Below are 15616 nucleotides of genomic sequence, written 5' to 3' on the forward strand. Positions count from 1 at the left end.
TAAATAATAACAACGAACAGACAATAACTATTAATATTAAGATTGTATATACTGTATTGATGCAGCTGTGACACGTTAAGCATTGTGTCCTTGGTAGTATAATGCATCCGTTTCTTCTGTTGGGTTTTCATTTGTCATACAGAATGTGTGGCCAAATACAAGTGCTGCGATGTTCCCATCACTCACGGCTGGGGAAAACACTGGTGGTTCTTAAGGAAAACCTGCTACCTGATTGTAGAACACAACTGGTTTGAAACCCTCATCATCTTTATGATCCTGCTCAGCAGTGGAGCCCTGGTAGGAGCACACATGCACACGGTTGTTTCTACTTTGTTTAAACTCATAAATATTAAACTAGTGCTTCTAATTATTATTATGAAGCACATATCAGTAGTTACTTTGTACTTCACAAAAGAAAAAGAGAATCAACAGAATAAATATAATGAGAATGGGGAATTCATTCAGAGACAGTGAAACCTTATATGCATATGTGCTTTTCTTCTGCAACTGTTCTAGATATGATTGTTGCTAATGGACAGCAAAGTGCTGTAATGCACCATCCTTTCAACCAGCAAAATCTAGCTTAGTTCTGCAGATTTCTGTAAGGGAAAGGCCTGCGGCCGACTCAAAGCACTTATGTGGCGAGGAATGGATATCGGCAGTGGAGAATGGAAGAGCTTTGGGAATGATCAGTCTAGTTTGGCTCCATGGCAATTATCATGCAATTTATAAGGCCATTTTAAAGATTTTTCACTTAATACACAGTTTACTCATTGGTGACATCAAAATGTGTAATGTATCAATGGCTAATGCTGAAAACACTTTTGTCCATGTGACGTCTCTGCTGCTCTTTAGGCCTTTGAAGATGTGTACATTGAGCAGAGGAAGACAATCAAGATCATTCTGGAGTATGCTGATCGGGTTTTCACCTATATCTTCATTCTGGAGATGTTGCTGAAATGGGTGGCCTACGGCTTTGTCAAGTACTTCACAAATGCCTGGTGTTGGTTAGACTTCTTCATTGTGGATGTAAGTATACTTGCAAACCATTGTTGTGTATACTGAATTAGTAGTGCAACAAAACAATTTAGATATTGGTTGATCTTTTAAATGTTACTGTTGAGAATGGTGGGGATTGATATTGAGTTTGTTTCGTAAGGAAATACGGCATTGAACGATATTACTTGGTAAATTGGCATTTTAAATTTTGGGCTCCATAAAAGCATCACAACAGTTGCTTTGACACAGTAAGATCTACAGGACAAGATACATTGCGGAGCTCCTACTCACCTTTGGACTGCTGAGTCATTTAGTATTTTCCCTACTAATTATTATTACAGAGCACATATTTTTTTATTGATTTATTTACTGCATCTTGATTAGCTTACGCTAATCTTCCTATGGTCCACACAAATGGTTTGTCCTTTTCTGTCATTCCTGTCAAATGAGCCTTTCCCTTAAATTTCATTCCTTCTTTATTTGCACATGTGTGCTTTAAGGCCACGTGAAATCAGATCCTTGATCGCAATCAAGTTTTTATATGTGTTTTTTTATTATGATTTTTGAGTAAAATGAAACCCTGCAAACATGCATAGGAGTAATCTGAATTTCCAAGTGAAAATAATTGTGCTGTACTATATTATGTACTTGATTTACTTGATTAAGTAATGGTTACTATCATTTGTTGTGCAAACAAATGTCTAAATTGATTTTTTGACGTTCATTTTCCCTTCAATTACGAAAACTAGTGAACTATCTCAAATACTACATTCTTATTCTCCCCTAATGATATTGAATATATTCTGAGAGATCATATTTTTTCTTGTTGTACTAATCCTTTCACATGTGTTTGATAACGTGATTTATGTTGTGCTGAGTCATGTATCTGTGTATAAGTTGTCCATCATCCCTAAACCACCAATTCTCAAGTGATTCTTGATTGTGAGGCGCCAGTCTGTCTGTGATTCAACATTAACATCCTTGGTCACCTGATAAGGATGCAATAATGTATGTTCTGCTTCCGGATGGTTTTCTGAACTTGTGCTTTGGTCAGTACCAAAACCCACACTTGCGGTATAGGAGTTGCCAAGTTCCTACTTCTGTTTCCTGTGACTCAACGCACGCGTTTATCAGAGCTCAACCGGACACGCCTGACGGTGCTAAACTAAAAAGCCTCCTCATAACGTAACAAGGAGGAGTTTATATGGAGGTTTTGGCTGATCCTCTGATGCATCACAGGTTTGCTCACCAGGGACTGAAGAGGGGCGCAGCAGGCCTGAAACACACAAGGAGTCACTTGCATGATGAACTACGTCAGGGGACAGACCGGCCCTGAGAGAAACTAGGAATAGAGCGCATCAAGCGTGTCCACTATCTTGAGGGGGCGCTGAAGAAATAATTTTGGGTCTTTCAATTATTAAAAGGGTTCATCCCCTTGAAAATAAGAATGGATGGATGGAAAATGGATGGTGGATGGTGGCAGCACAACAGGAAAGCTCATGGTACATGTCCAATGGGAAACCTTTTGGTAGAGTGAATGAAACAACGGCCACTAGTTATTTATTTGTTGAGACCATGTAGCAATTTATGCTTGCTAGAATCAATAGAACAGGGTTATAAAGGCTTATTTTTAAAAAAGTAAATAAGGACCACCTTCATACATATCTTAGAAAAAAAACATTAACAAACAAAAAACAAGTAATTCGAACTGGGCCTAAATGAATTATAAATCTAAATTCTATGTAAAATTCCTTAATAAAAAGCTTTGGAGCTTTAACTGACGCAGGGTTGTTTCCTACATCACTTTTTGGTTTAAAAAAACGTTTGCGTTTGTGTCTGCAGCATATGTGGTAGCAGAGGGAGGCGTAGCTACACTGCTTGGCTACTACATGTATACCTGTAGTTTGTCTCCCTGATGATGTGATGATTAGCGTTCTTATATTAAAATGTAACTATTCATTCAAAGTAGGTATCTTAATTAGACTTTAGTGTTTAATGATTCTTGAAAACATTTAGGTATAAGAATAACTATCTTTGTGAATAACTATCTGTATTAGCAAAAAGTGAAATTATTATATTATTATATAGTCCAACTATTTCTAAAAAAAAACAACTGATTTCATCCTCAGGAGACCATCAATGTGAATTATTATTCATTATAAGAAGATAGACTCATAATAAGAATTACACAGCTGGTAACTTTCAACTTATGTGACTTGTCTCTTCTGATGGGTAGGAAGGTAGACAGCATCTTACTTCTCCCATTTATTGTAAAAAGCATACTTTATAGACATAACTTAAATTCTCCCGATTATGTGGTTCTATCCAGTTCTTTTTAAACCCCTTCCTCATTCTCCAAAGAATACCTAAAATATGCCTGAATCTCAACATAGTCTGCAGTTAATTGGCCCGTGTGTTGTGCAGATATCTTATCCTGACTCTCCGTCTCTACCCTAATATTGGCCTGTCCTCTCTCTCACAGCAGGTTCCTATAACTGTGTCTCTCTTTAAGTTAAGAGAGACATTGTGCAGCTGTCAGGAGGGACTGAGGGGTCGGTGAGGGTCCAGGGTAAGGTTTGTGTGCTGTGTTGGGACTTGTACTTTCACAGGTTATCCTCTCTTTTCTAACCCTGAAAGTTGTCCTCAACCTTCTGCGTTTTCTCTCCCCCTTTTTTAAGTAAGATGCTCTCTGGTGTGGAAACTGTACTGTTTTGTACCGTGTATCGTGTGCATATTATTGTGTCACATTGATTTAGTGTTTGTGAATACATCTCTCCTCTAATTTTTCCCTTTGTTTGACTCTTTATCTTCTCTCCCTCTCACTGTGTCAACCACAAGTTTCTTTCCAGGTGTGCTTACTGTGCTGTTAAGCTGGTTATCAAGCTAGACTGGCTGGCCAAACTAAACCAAACTTAAGCAAACAAGCAGATAAAAAAGGAAAAAAGAAAACTTGGCCGTGTGCACTTTATTGACCTCTGTCTATTGCAGTAACCCCTGTTTAACCTTATACAGATACATATACTTACGCATATAACAATTATATATGTACTTATATATATCTGTATATAACCATTCAGCCGTCTTTACAGTATATTTAGGGCCTACCTTTCTCTCTATATCCCCTCTAACTATGTGGGTCCTCTCTTCCTTTCCCTTTGTCTCCCCCTCTCCTTCTGTCCCTATCTGTGTAGGTGTCAATAGTCAGCCTTATTGCTAATGCGTTGGGCTACTCCGATCTAGGCCCGATTAAATCACTCAGGACACTGAGGGCCTTGAGGCCCCTCAGGGCCCTGTCACGTTTTGAAGGGATGAGGGTAAGACCTAAGATACCAGACAGCTGGTCTTTCTGCATGCCGATTAAAGAAAAGCATCAACGCATGCTTGAGATGGCAAAAGAGGAATTCATAAAAATGTCGCTGAAGGTCTTTTTTTTAGGTAAAAGCTTTTATTAATTAGAAGCTTTTTGCATGGATGCAGATCATCTCAGATGTTAATAATGCATCTGATTTGATATATCATATTTCATTTCATATTTAATGAATTTGCAGCGATTAATCCATTGAAAAAAAAACAAACGTAAAAATTCGTCCTACGCCTTATGAAAAACTAGACAATAACAGGGATTTTGACCTGAATGTAGCAACACATTCGAATCACTCAGCTCTGAAGTGTAACAGCTGAGAGAACAACTAGAGGTTGGTATGGACCATCACACAAAACCGAGTTGCTAGACAAGGTTCATGAAGACTGATCCAATCTGAGCCAGTTGAAGTGTTTGTCAGCCATACATCCCAGTTGTCAGTGATAGACAAAGAAGATGTAAACCCCTAGATGATCATTGTACTTGAGCTTTTACTGAGAAAGACTTACATTCTTTCTACTCTGATTTTCTACATTATTTGTGATTGGTTGGATCAGCCTCTGGTTGTTGCTGGGCAGAAAAACACATATTTTTAGTTCGCAAGCTCAATTACCTCTGACTGTTGCTCTCCCTCAAGTGTCCTGTTATTTGATCTTATCAACGTTTGGCTTCGGCATTGTCACACTGGAAGATCAAAAAACTTCTGGTTGCATACCCCCCCTCCCCCTCCCTCGCCATCCTTGCTCACTACTCCTCAGTGAATTTCATTACCGTGATTATCATGATCATCATTTTGCAGCAGCTATATTGACTGATCATATTTGTCCTTATTATTGGAAATAAATCAGAAATTGAAGAGAGTATTAAATAGAATTTTCCTGTATAGTTTTGCTTTTATTGGTTCTTTATTACCGTTGCACTTCTGTATTTGGAAATGCACATAGCTTTATCTCCTCCATCATACACACACTGCTTCGGTGCAGAAGTGTTCATAAATGTCCCAATCAAATGCTCAATTGGCAATATTTGTAACACTGTAGCAGTTGCAGACAGTCAACAATCCATGTTAAATTGAATAAAAAATTGATACATTATATCACCAAATGCATTAAATGTTATTTTGGCTTCGCAATTTAATTCAGAATACCTACACTTTGTCAGGGATGTCTACAGTTAGTTGTTGACATCCCTGATTATAGTAATAATGATCTCAGTCAACGTTGAGCACATTCTGTTTTCATTCAAAAATGTCATAAGTGCATCAAACAATGACTAATTTATTGTGATGGGCTTCATGTTGCGCTGAGAAAACGAATAACTCATTCACAGCCTTGAGTGGAGGAAAAGAACGTGCATTTCTATGTATATGTGTTGATATTTGTGTGTGACCACACAACGCAGTCGTTTCAGCGGCGCTGTTTTCTTGCTGTTCTCCTCAGGTTGTGGTGAATGCCTTGGTTGGTGCAATTCCTTCCATCATGAATGTGCTGCTGGTGTGTCTCATCTTCTGGCTCATCTTCAGCATCATGGGTGTCAATATGTTTGCTGGAAAGTATTACTACTGTTACAACGAGACCGCTGAGGAGAACTTCCTCCCTGATGTCGTCAACAACAAAACAGAGTGTTTTGCACTAATTAATGCAAACTATTCTGAGGTCAGATGGAAAAACGTCAAAATCAATTTTGACAATGTGGGCGCAGGATACCTGGCACTCCTGCAAGTGGTGAGAATTTGTTCCGTCACTTCATTTTGTTTTCTCCAATGAGTGTTCCGCTTGTTTTCTCTAATGCCACGTCTGCCCACCAAACAGGCAACGTTTAAAGGCTGGATGGACATCATGTACGCAGCAATAGATTCTAGAAAGGTACGCTTTTTGCAGTTTAAATTCAGACTTTTTTATTAACATATATTTGAGCGGTTTTGTACAGATTTTCTCTTTCACCACTTTACAGGTGGAGGACCAGCCGATCTACGAGGACAACTTGTACATGTACATCTACTTTGTCATCTTCATCATCTTTGGCTCGTTCTTCACCTTGAACCTCTTCATTGGTGTCATCATTGACAACTTCAACCAACAAAAGAAAAAGATAAGATTTATTTTCCAATTTTTTTCCTATATGCCAGATGTTAAAGATCATTTCCTCGTTCATTTCTGTCAAATAGATAGAAAGCTCAGCCGGGCAGCTTAGCATGAAGACTGGAAACAAGGGAAAAACCGAGCCGCATTTGCCATTTCACTGTTTCCAGTCTAAGCTACGCACCCTGGCCTCTAATTGTAGCTTCACATTTCCTGTTCCGAGAGAGGTGAATGGTAGCAATAAAGAGTAAGCCTATTTCCCCAAAATACTGAGTAATTACTTTAGGCTTAGGCAACATGACGCTGTGAACACATAAAATAAACACTTTTTTGTGTTGATCTTCTTAAAATATTGTCACATACAACTTTTAACTTTATCTGGCTTCATACTTAAATGAGAGATCTAATTATTTGCAAATTGTAACCAAATTGCTTTTGTTCCTTCACTTTGGAGGTCAGGATATCTTCATGACGGAAGAGCAAAAGAAATACTACAATGCCATGAAGAAACTGGGGTCAAAGAAACCACAAAAACCGATACCCAGGCCTCAGGTAAATATAGTTTCGTACTCTTTCTCTTTACGTCAAAACTGTTTTGTATCTGAAGTTTAAAAGATTATGGAAATGAATCCAAATATCTCTCCTTCTTCCCCCTTCTTTTGACCTCAGAACAGCTTCCAGGGCATGGTGTTCGACTTTGTGACACAGCAAGTGTTCGACATCTCCATCATGATTCTGATCTGTCTCAATATGGTCACCATGATGGTGGAGACAGACGATCAGACAAAGGAGACGGAGGAAGTGCTTTACTGGGTCAACTTCATCTTCATTGTGGTCTTCACTTGCGAGTTTGTGTTGAAGCTCTTTGCACTGCGGCACTACTACTTTACCAACGGCTGGAACATCTTCGACGTGGTTGTGGTCATCCTTTCAATCGTGGGCAAGTATTTAAAAACGGTTATTCATGAACGGGAAAGGAAGTGTGACATTGCTTATTTGGAATTAACGTACATCGTTCCCATATTAATGGCCCTTAAGAGTAAAGTCCGCACATATCGGTTACACGGGTCACTTCCACACAAATGAAAAAAAAAATGTTGGTGACTTAACTCGAATGGTTTGAAGCCATGCACTTCATTTTTCTGACATATTTTTTCTGTTTATGCTTATCCCCTTTACAACCTAATAGACAAAACATTAAAAAAGAAAGTTATCAGATGAGTCGAGATGGCTTGACAATTTTTTTCCCAATGGAATTGAGTTTAAGGGACATTTTTAAAGCTTTATATTTAATTTACACTTGAGTATGCTTATTAAGCAGATCATATTTCAGAATGCATTGTCATATTTGTGACTCGTCTGATAACTTCATTCTGCCCTTTGACAGTTCTGGGGCTCCATGAACAGCAATGTGTGTAGAAAATATGTTTGCCATTAATCTTGGTTATCTAAACTGGGAACAGTTTTGGTTGAAACTTTGAAACTAAATAACTATCCACTATATAAACGTGTTTTACTTTGTTTTGTAATTTGGTTCCTCTGAATTGTTTCACAATTGAATGAAACTGAGAATGTTCCACTCTGGCTTAAAGGCATAGTAGTGCAATGTGTATTTAGTGAAGTGGTGAGTGATAAAATTGAGAGTGAGAGTTTAACCAAATTTATGCTGCATTTCTGTTCTGTCCCCTTTAGGAATGTTTCTGGCTGACATTATTGAGAAGTACTTTGTGTCACCAACACTCTTCAGGGTGATTCGTCTGGCTCGTATTGGCAGAATCCTGCGTCTCATCAAGGGAGCCAAAGGAATAAGAACTCTACTGTTTGCCCTAATGATGTCACTTCCTGCCTTGTTCAACATTGGCCTCCTACTTTTCCTGGTTATGTTCATTTTCTCCATCTTTGGCATGTCCAACTTTGGCTATGTGAAACACGGAGCAGGAATCGATGACATGTACAACTTTGAGACCTTCGGCAACAGTATGATCATCCTGTTTATGATTACGACGTCAGCTGGCTGGGACGGCCTGCTGCTGCCCATTCTTAACTACCCTCCAGACTGCGACCCCTTGCTGGAGAATGCGGGCACACCCGCAACAGGAGACTGTGGAAACCCCTCGGTGGGAATCTTCTTCTTTGTAATGTACATCATCATTTCTTTTCTTATTGTGGTGAACATGTACATCGCCATCATCCTGGAGAACTTCAGCGTGGCCACAGAGGAGAGTGCCGACCCGCTCAGTGAAGACGACTTTGAGACCTTTTATGAAATTTGGGAGAAGTTTGACCCTGATGCGTCCCAGTTCATCACCTACTCCAAGCTTTCTGACTTTGCTGATGCACTTGAACACCCACTTCGAATCCCCAAGCCCAACACCATCGAACTGATCGCCATGGACATGCCCATGGTGAGTGGTGACCGCATCCACTGCCTGGACATCCTGTTTGCCTTCACGAAGCGCGTGCTGGGAGACAGTGGCGAGCTGGACATGCTGAGGCAGCAAATGGAGGAGCGCTTTGTGGCCGCCAACCCCTCCAAGGTCTCTTATGAGCCAATCACCACCACTCTGAGGCGCAAGGAGGAGGATATGTCGGCCAGGATCATTCAGAGGGCCTACCGTTCGTACCTGGCTAGGCGGGGTTTTATCTGTAAGCGCAAACCAGTCAATAACAAAGTGGAGAGTGGCGGCAACAATCAGGAACAGGAAAAGAAGGAGGGCACTCCCTCAACTGCCTCCCTGCCCTCTTATGACAGTGTAACCAAACCTGACAAGGAGAAAGAGGATGACAACGATGAGGGCAAGGGAGGAAGGAAAGAGAAAGGAAGAAACCAAAAAGACATCAAGGAATCGAAATGTTAGAGAGTTGGAATAATAATCACAGTAATAACAACGAAATTATAATATTGTAACTTCAAGCAAAGCGAGAGGAAACTCACCCACACAGATGTACAGATTATTTAATTTGCAAGTCAGAAAAGAATAATACTCAATAATTTTGTTTACAGACTTCATTCTTATATTGATGCAGAGGGAAGCAGCTTGATATGTTACAGCTTGAAGATTCTTGAACTTCAATCAAACCAAACATAATTACCATACTGTGTGACACTGTTGTATCTAGACTACTGATCTTAACAAAAGGGAATGAAAAATAGACAAGGAAATGTCTTTGTCTGCTGAAAGGCAGATTGCTCACTTTACCACTGGTCTACAGATAAGACAAGTAACTCTACATCAAGAGGTACACGAAAAAACACTAAAGGAATTCAGCGCATGGACGCGAGTAATGGATTCCTATGGAAGACAATGTTGTGAAGGAAAAACAAGGATGCTGCTGTTGCAGAAGAATTTTCTGCTTAAAGCAGCCACGAGTGCTCCTGTGTCATTAAGTACTTGAGTGTATAGAGGAGCAAATGACACAGCCACTCTATAAGAGCAAACAGAAGGATGGCTGGTGAGTGAAAGACACAAATGACAGAGAGTGTTGGAAGTACTTTTCCTTTTTATTAAAGCTAGAAAATGTTCATTTGAGCAGCAAAAATGCAAACAGACAAAAAAAGAACAATATTCAACATTTTGCCCATGTCACTTAACTCTTCTACTCATTTTATCTTTGTTATACCCACATCAAAACGCTTTTTTTACATGGGCTTTCACACCAATTGGTTAAGGGTCTGTTTATTATGGGGTCAACTTGGGCCAAGGGCTTACATTTACTCAGAAAGATTTCCAAACAAATACATAAATAATTGTGCTTGTTCAATGCATAGAAATGACTTGCATGATGGCATGTTTTGATCAGAAATCTTGCATGAATTATCATAGTCCACAAGACACTAATACTCAGTCCACAACAGTGGCTCAACTGTAAGATTGAGTCTGTCAAAATTTGAAAGCTCAGAGTTCAGAGTAATTTGTTTAACAAAGATAAGTGATATTGGGGTTGATAATCTGAAATGGATCAGTGTTTCTGTCTCATTACTCAACACATAGCCTCCATAGACAGAAGAATGGTATATGCTGGTGAATGAGGCCACAATAGTGGATCAGCGGGTGTAATCCAAACAATTTATTTGCTGCTCGGGAGATTTTGAGTGCGTAAGAAGTGGAAACGGATGTCTGTGTTTCATGGGACTGAAATGTTTGTTAATTTGGACTCAAATGTTTTCAAAGACGCAAGACTTTGAAACTAAAATACATATATTTATAATTTGTATGCACCTATGTAATGTTTCATACCATCTGCCTTTAGTTTTGTGGGAGCGGGCAGTTCTACAGTCGGTTATAAGTGGTTGGTGGGGATTTCACAGGTATGGCAAACTCCATTATAATTCTGATGTTTCTCTATCGGTGGTTAGACATTTCTGAAAGGGCTGAGAAGACTTTTCATGATTGTATAATTTGGGCTTGTGTATCTTACGTATGTGTGTACTTATGTATGTATTTGTTTTTATGTATTTAATTGTTTCCCCCCTGATGTAAGTTGTGGTATTGGTGGCTAATGAGTCTTACTTTACACACTTTTATAAGCCCCATCCAAGGTGATGTTGATGGAAACGGTCATGTGCTGGAACATATTTGTCGGGCGTTAGTAGTATCCTATTTTAACGAGAAACGGAAAAATGATGAATGGTGATGAGAACATTGTGTTCGGAGAAGCCAAAGAGATCTGCCTTGTTACCCCTTGTTGCCCTTTGTCCACGCGGTGGGATTGGGTGAAGTATGCCCTGCCCATTCAGTTTTTTCCCTGTCATTATTAGACAGAGAGACCCTAGAAATGTATGCAATGCTTGAAAAATCCATCCCTTTTTCTCAGGAGATATTATAGATGTACTATTATGAGCTCTGCAACAAAATGCAAGTGAATGTGATGGGAGTATTTATGAAATCATGCTTTACTCTTTTATGATTTATGCCGCGTTGATGGACTATGATCTCGGCTGGCGGTCTCAACCAGGCAGCTGCCCGGTCAGGCGCCAGTTGGGCTCTTCCTGCTTATGACGCTTAGAATTATATGACTAGAGGCATCTCAGTGAAAAAGCAACATTTCGCTTGCTTGTAAGGGCAGCGTTTATATTGATAGCAGATTACATTTGTGGATTAGTTATTATGGACAGTAGTCTGTTCTCAATTCATTTCGATAAAATCAATTATAAGGTCCCCCCCAACTGATAGCAATCACAGATATAGGATGAAAGGAGATTTCATGAGTGCGAATTGGGATGTGTTGGTTTGAGTAGCGCACAGAAGTGGCATGCTCAGAGGATACGCCCCAGATTTCAGTATTGGACAACATGTGCTCTGAGCCTCTCATTTGCCATTATTTTGTCATATTGCTCTAATGCATAACAAATACCAAATAACCAACAGAGCACTGGATGCATTCTAATGGTACTGTGAGCCTAAGCACCACACCACAGCTTTTGCACTTCCTGTTGTGCAGTGATGTCACTTCCTGTTTATGAATAACTCCCTCATCCGTTCTCAAGTTCTATGGTCCAGTTGCTGCATGAGATCTCCAAAATCAGTGTGGGTGTTACCTTGAACCAAATAAAACTCTGAATGATAAGCATAAAAGCAACTGCCGTCCATTTTCTCCTAGATCACCATGGATGTACAGATGCGTACTAGAGACACAAACTTAAAAATAGACCAATATTCATCCATTCGGGAAAAAAATAAAGTAAAAGTTCAGGCCATGTTCTATAGGGCACAATCTGCAAAAGCGAACAATGAACTTTCTAAGAAACTATAAATAATGTAATATATTATTTCATTTTAACGGCATGTGTAGTTTTTTGTAAATACAGGATTATAAAAAAAACTACAGCTATTAATCTAACACTAAATATTTATAACCGTAAATAGAATGGCTTCCAGCTGACACCCCATGTGCACTTGTTAGGCTGTGAGACATTTGTTAGATGGAGTAGATTTTTTTAGTCACTTTTCACAAAAAAAGAGTAAGAGAAAATAACTGTATTTCAAACTGTATAAATCAATACAGTACATACGTACAGAGCTATATAACTTATATATGTATGTATATATATATATATACATGCAAACAGATGTATATATGTATATATATATATATATATATTAATATATATATATACTCTCCTGTCCGCTCCTTGCATTGAAGTGATACCGGAACCACAGAGTGTAACTGTTCATGCTTCTTTCTCCCTGTGGTTTGTTCAGAGGATAACCAAAACTCTGGCCTGCCCAGGACTTCTGAACACTGGGTACCAGCGTACAATGCATGGTGTTGTACTGGCTGCTTGCTGAGAATTGTGGAGCCTGCCTTGGTGAGAGGATTGCACTACCAGCATACCCTTTTGTACATGTTTGACAATGTCTTGCCCCCAGTTTCCTATATTGTACATACAAAGATAATGCAGACAGGGAAGGACTCACACACACTTACACACACAGAAACACATGAACCCCTCGACAGGCAACTGTGGTTAACCGGTGTGCCCCAGTATGAGCCACAACTCATTTTGTGTGAAAATATTTTGCTCGTTTCAGCTCTAACCCTCTTCCATGTTTCCCCTCAACACACTGCTGCGGTTTGGAGTTGATTTTTAAGTCTGCTGTCACTTTCAATATGCTATATCTAATGATTTAAGGGTTAGTTGTCTTAACTGTCTGTTTGTTTGTTTATGGTGCAATATCTCCTAACGGCACGTGCCTTTTAGCTTCCTATTTAGTCTGTCAATGAAATCAGCAACGAGGATGTCGAAAACCCATGGGGGTGAATTATAATGGAGCACGATAGAGCAATGTATTGAGTTCAAAAATTAACTTGTAAGCTGTAAACACACCACCTAGATTAGACTGTCTGGACTAACATCTTTTAGAGTCATGTAGTACAAGTGCTCTCTCTGTGTGTTCTGTTTACCGGCTCTTGGGCTAGTAAAGGGAACGGCTTGCCTTCTGTTTTTTCTTTCTGTTCATTTTCCAAATGTTGGTTTAACAATCGTATATGAGGCCATTCTTTTGTAGCATGACTGAGATAAATTTCTTTTCTTTTCTGAAAATAGGCAAACTGAAAAAATAAAATCTTTTGACTGTCATTATCTTTTGCCACCAAAAGTCAGAGAGAAGACGTGTGTTGCGCAACCAAATGGGACGATTAAATGAGAGTCAGTCAAAGAATATCTTCATTTGAGCACGAATCTATTTCCAAACAATAAAGCAGCCTTCCAGTTACACCTCTGGCTGGTGTCGTTTTTGGTTAATTAAGTCACTTCATCATGCAAAATGTGTTCCATGTCTGGCAATGGATGTTTTTGTTTAAACACCACATTCCCAGTGATAACTCGCAATATAAATATTTATTATTCAAGCAATACAGTACATTGCTACGGTTTTTGGTCAATAACAGCTAAAATGACTTGTTTAGATTGCAAATATGGCAGAAAATGTTTGAAAGCAACACAGGACGGGGAGGGACAGAGAAAGAGCAGCAAAGGGTTTAAGTAACAATAACACGAAATAGAGAAATGCCTGAAACACGTCGTCTCTATTCGGATTTGCATTCGAATTGATGGTTGGGTGTGTCATTGTGCAGCAGCACTCAAATGACGATTAAAGCGTGTGTGTATGTGCATGTGTTTTTTCCTTTCTTCCCCTCTCCTCTGTTGGTGTGTGTGTGTGTGTGTGTGTGTGTGTGTGTGTGTGTGTGTGTGTGTGTGTGTGTGTGTGTGTGTGTGTGTGTGTGAGGTGGCGCACTGAATGAGGGAAGGAGCAGTGAAGGGAGGGGGGGGAGTAAGCAGAGACAGCACTGCAGTGCAGATAGATGAATGCAGTGGCCTGGGCTGAGTCAGCAGCATGCTCCCAATAGGCTCAGACGGTACAGTGCACCGTATAGCACCCTCCTTAAGCACAGCAAGCAAGCAGAGGGAAAGTGAGCTACAGCATAAAGGTGAAAACTAAACAAGAGCAATGAACACAGGCACACAGTAGACAGCTATGTGTTGGTTTGGATTTATCGTTCATCTCCTACCTGCAGTGCTGCATGCGTCTGAAGGGCATCGCCATTGTATTGTTGGTGTATTTTAATCTAAAAAGAATTTGGGATGATGATAAAACATTTATTTGATAAATGTGCAGGACATGTTTATTGCTTTATACTCTATATTTCTAAATGTGTGACTCTCATCAAAATGTTAAACATGTTCTTCAGTATACGCATGCTCTGTCTTTCTTCCCCTTTAGGTTTATGTCCTCCTTGCATCCATCTGAACAGCAGGACTTGGTTGCAGTAGTGGGGAATGGATTAAGTAGGACATTGGTGTGATCTGCCGGGCTGTCTGAGTTTATGTGAGGGAGGCAGGGAGGGAAGGAGGTGCGTGTAAAGGATACAGAGGGAGGTTTTCTTTAAGGAATCAATTACATGTTACCGGCAATATTGTTGTGATCAAGCGTGTGGGTGAGTTTGTGGTTGTTCACTTACAGTTTTTCTATTTCTATGTCAGTTCTGCATGCAGAAGATGAGAGGAACAACGAGGTGCGTTGGTCAAATATAAATGCACAGGTACATGAATGAAGGAGTGGGCCTGATATTGTATTGAGCTCATTAGTTCTCACATTGTTTCTTTAGCTGAGAAAGGAATTGAAACGAATTCTGTTTGGCCCAATCGGAATCAAAACTTGTGATACATTTATGCTCATTTGTTTGCATAATTTGGGCGTCCGCTGCCCGATCCATCTTAGAGTTGGGATTAGTCTTATTCATCCTTGTGCAGACATTACAGCCTTTATCTATTGCTGTAACCACTCCAGCAGACAGTATGGTGCCTCAGAATCTTCCCACAGCTATCTACCACCCTCTAGCGGGACTTTAAGGAAATAACTCAAGACTGCTTCATCACTTCTACAGATTAAAAATTGGGCCGGAGATATCCTAGGAAACCAACAGAAGAGAAGAAGAAGAAGGAAAATATTAAAATCTGTTATTTTTATTATTATTTTAAAAGCCTCAACATGCACAAAAAAGTAAAGTCTTCTAGAAGTAACCCGGGCTTACTGTTGAATCTTTGAAATTAGAATGAAGAGGTTAAAAGCAAGATTTTGTAGCCTGGCCTCACACAATACGTTCTACATTCTTCACTGGTTAACCTGTACATTTACAATAATGTAATCATACATCTAGGCTACCTGTAAAT

The 15616-nt window shown here is 39.5% G+C and overlaps 1 protein-coding gene across 1 annotated transcript in view; it reads left to right on the plus strand.

The window, feature by feature from the left end:
• The window catches only part of scn8ab (sodium channel, voltage gated, type VIII, alpha subunit b), a 40490-nt gene extending 26971 nt beyond the window's left edge, over nt 1-13519 (plus strand). The window contains exons 20-28 of the mRNA XM_078092124.1: nt 143-297; nt 856-1029; nt 4191-4313; nt 5800-6084; nt 6172-6225; nt 6314-6451; nt 6889-6993; nt 7111-7381; nt 8134-13519. Of these exons, the coding sequence (XP_077948250.1) occupies nt 143-297; nt 856-1029; nt 4191-4313; nt 5800-6084; nt 6172-6225; nt 6314-6451; nt 6889-6993; nt 7111-7381; nt 8134-9299 (2471 nt within the window). The 3' untranslated portion in view covers nt 9300-13519. The remainder of the gene's footprint in view (nt 1-142; nt 298-855; nt 1030-4190; nt 4314-5799; nt 6085-6171; nt 6226-6313; nt 6452-6888; nt 6994-7110; nt 7382-8133) is intronic.
• Nucleotides 13520-15616: the final 2097 nt, after the last annotated feature.

This window comes from Gasterosteus aculeatus, chromosome 17 (assembly GCF_964276395.1).
Source record: "Gasterosteus aculeatus chromosome 17, fGasAcu3.hap1.1, whole genome shotgun sequence".
In the NCBI taxonomy this organism is placed as follows: Eukaryota; Metazoa; Chordata; class Actinopteri; order Perciformes; family Gasterosteidae; genus Gasterosteus; species Gasterosteus aculeatus.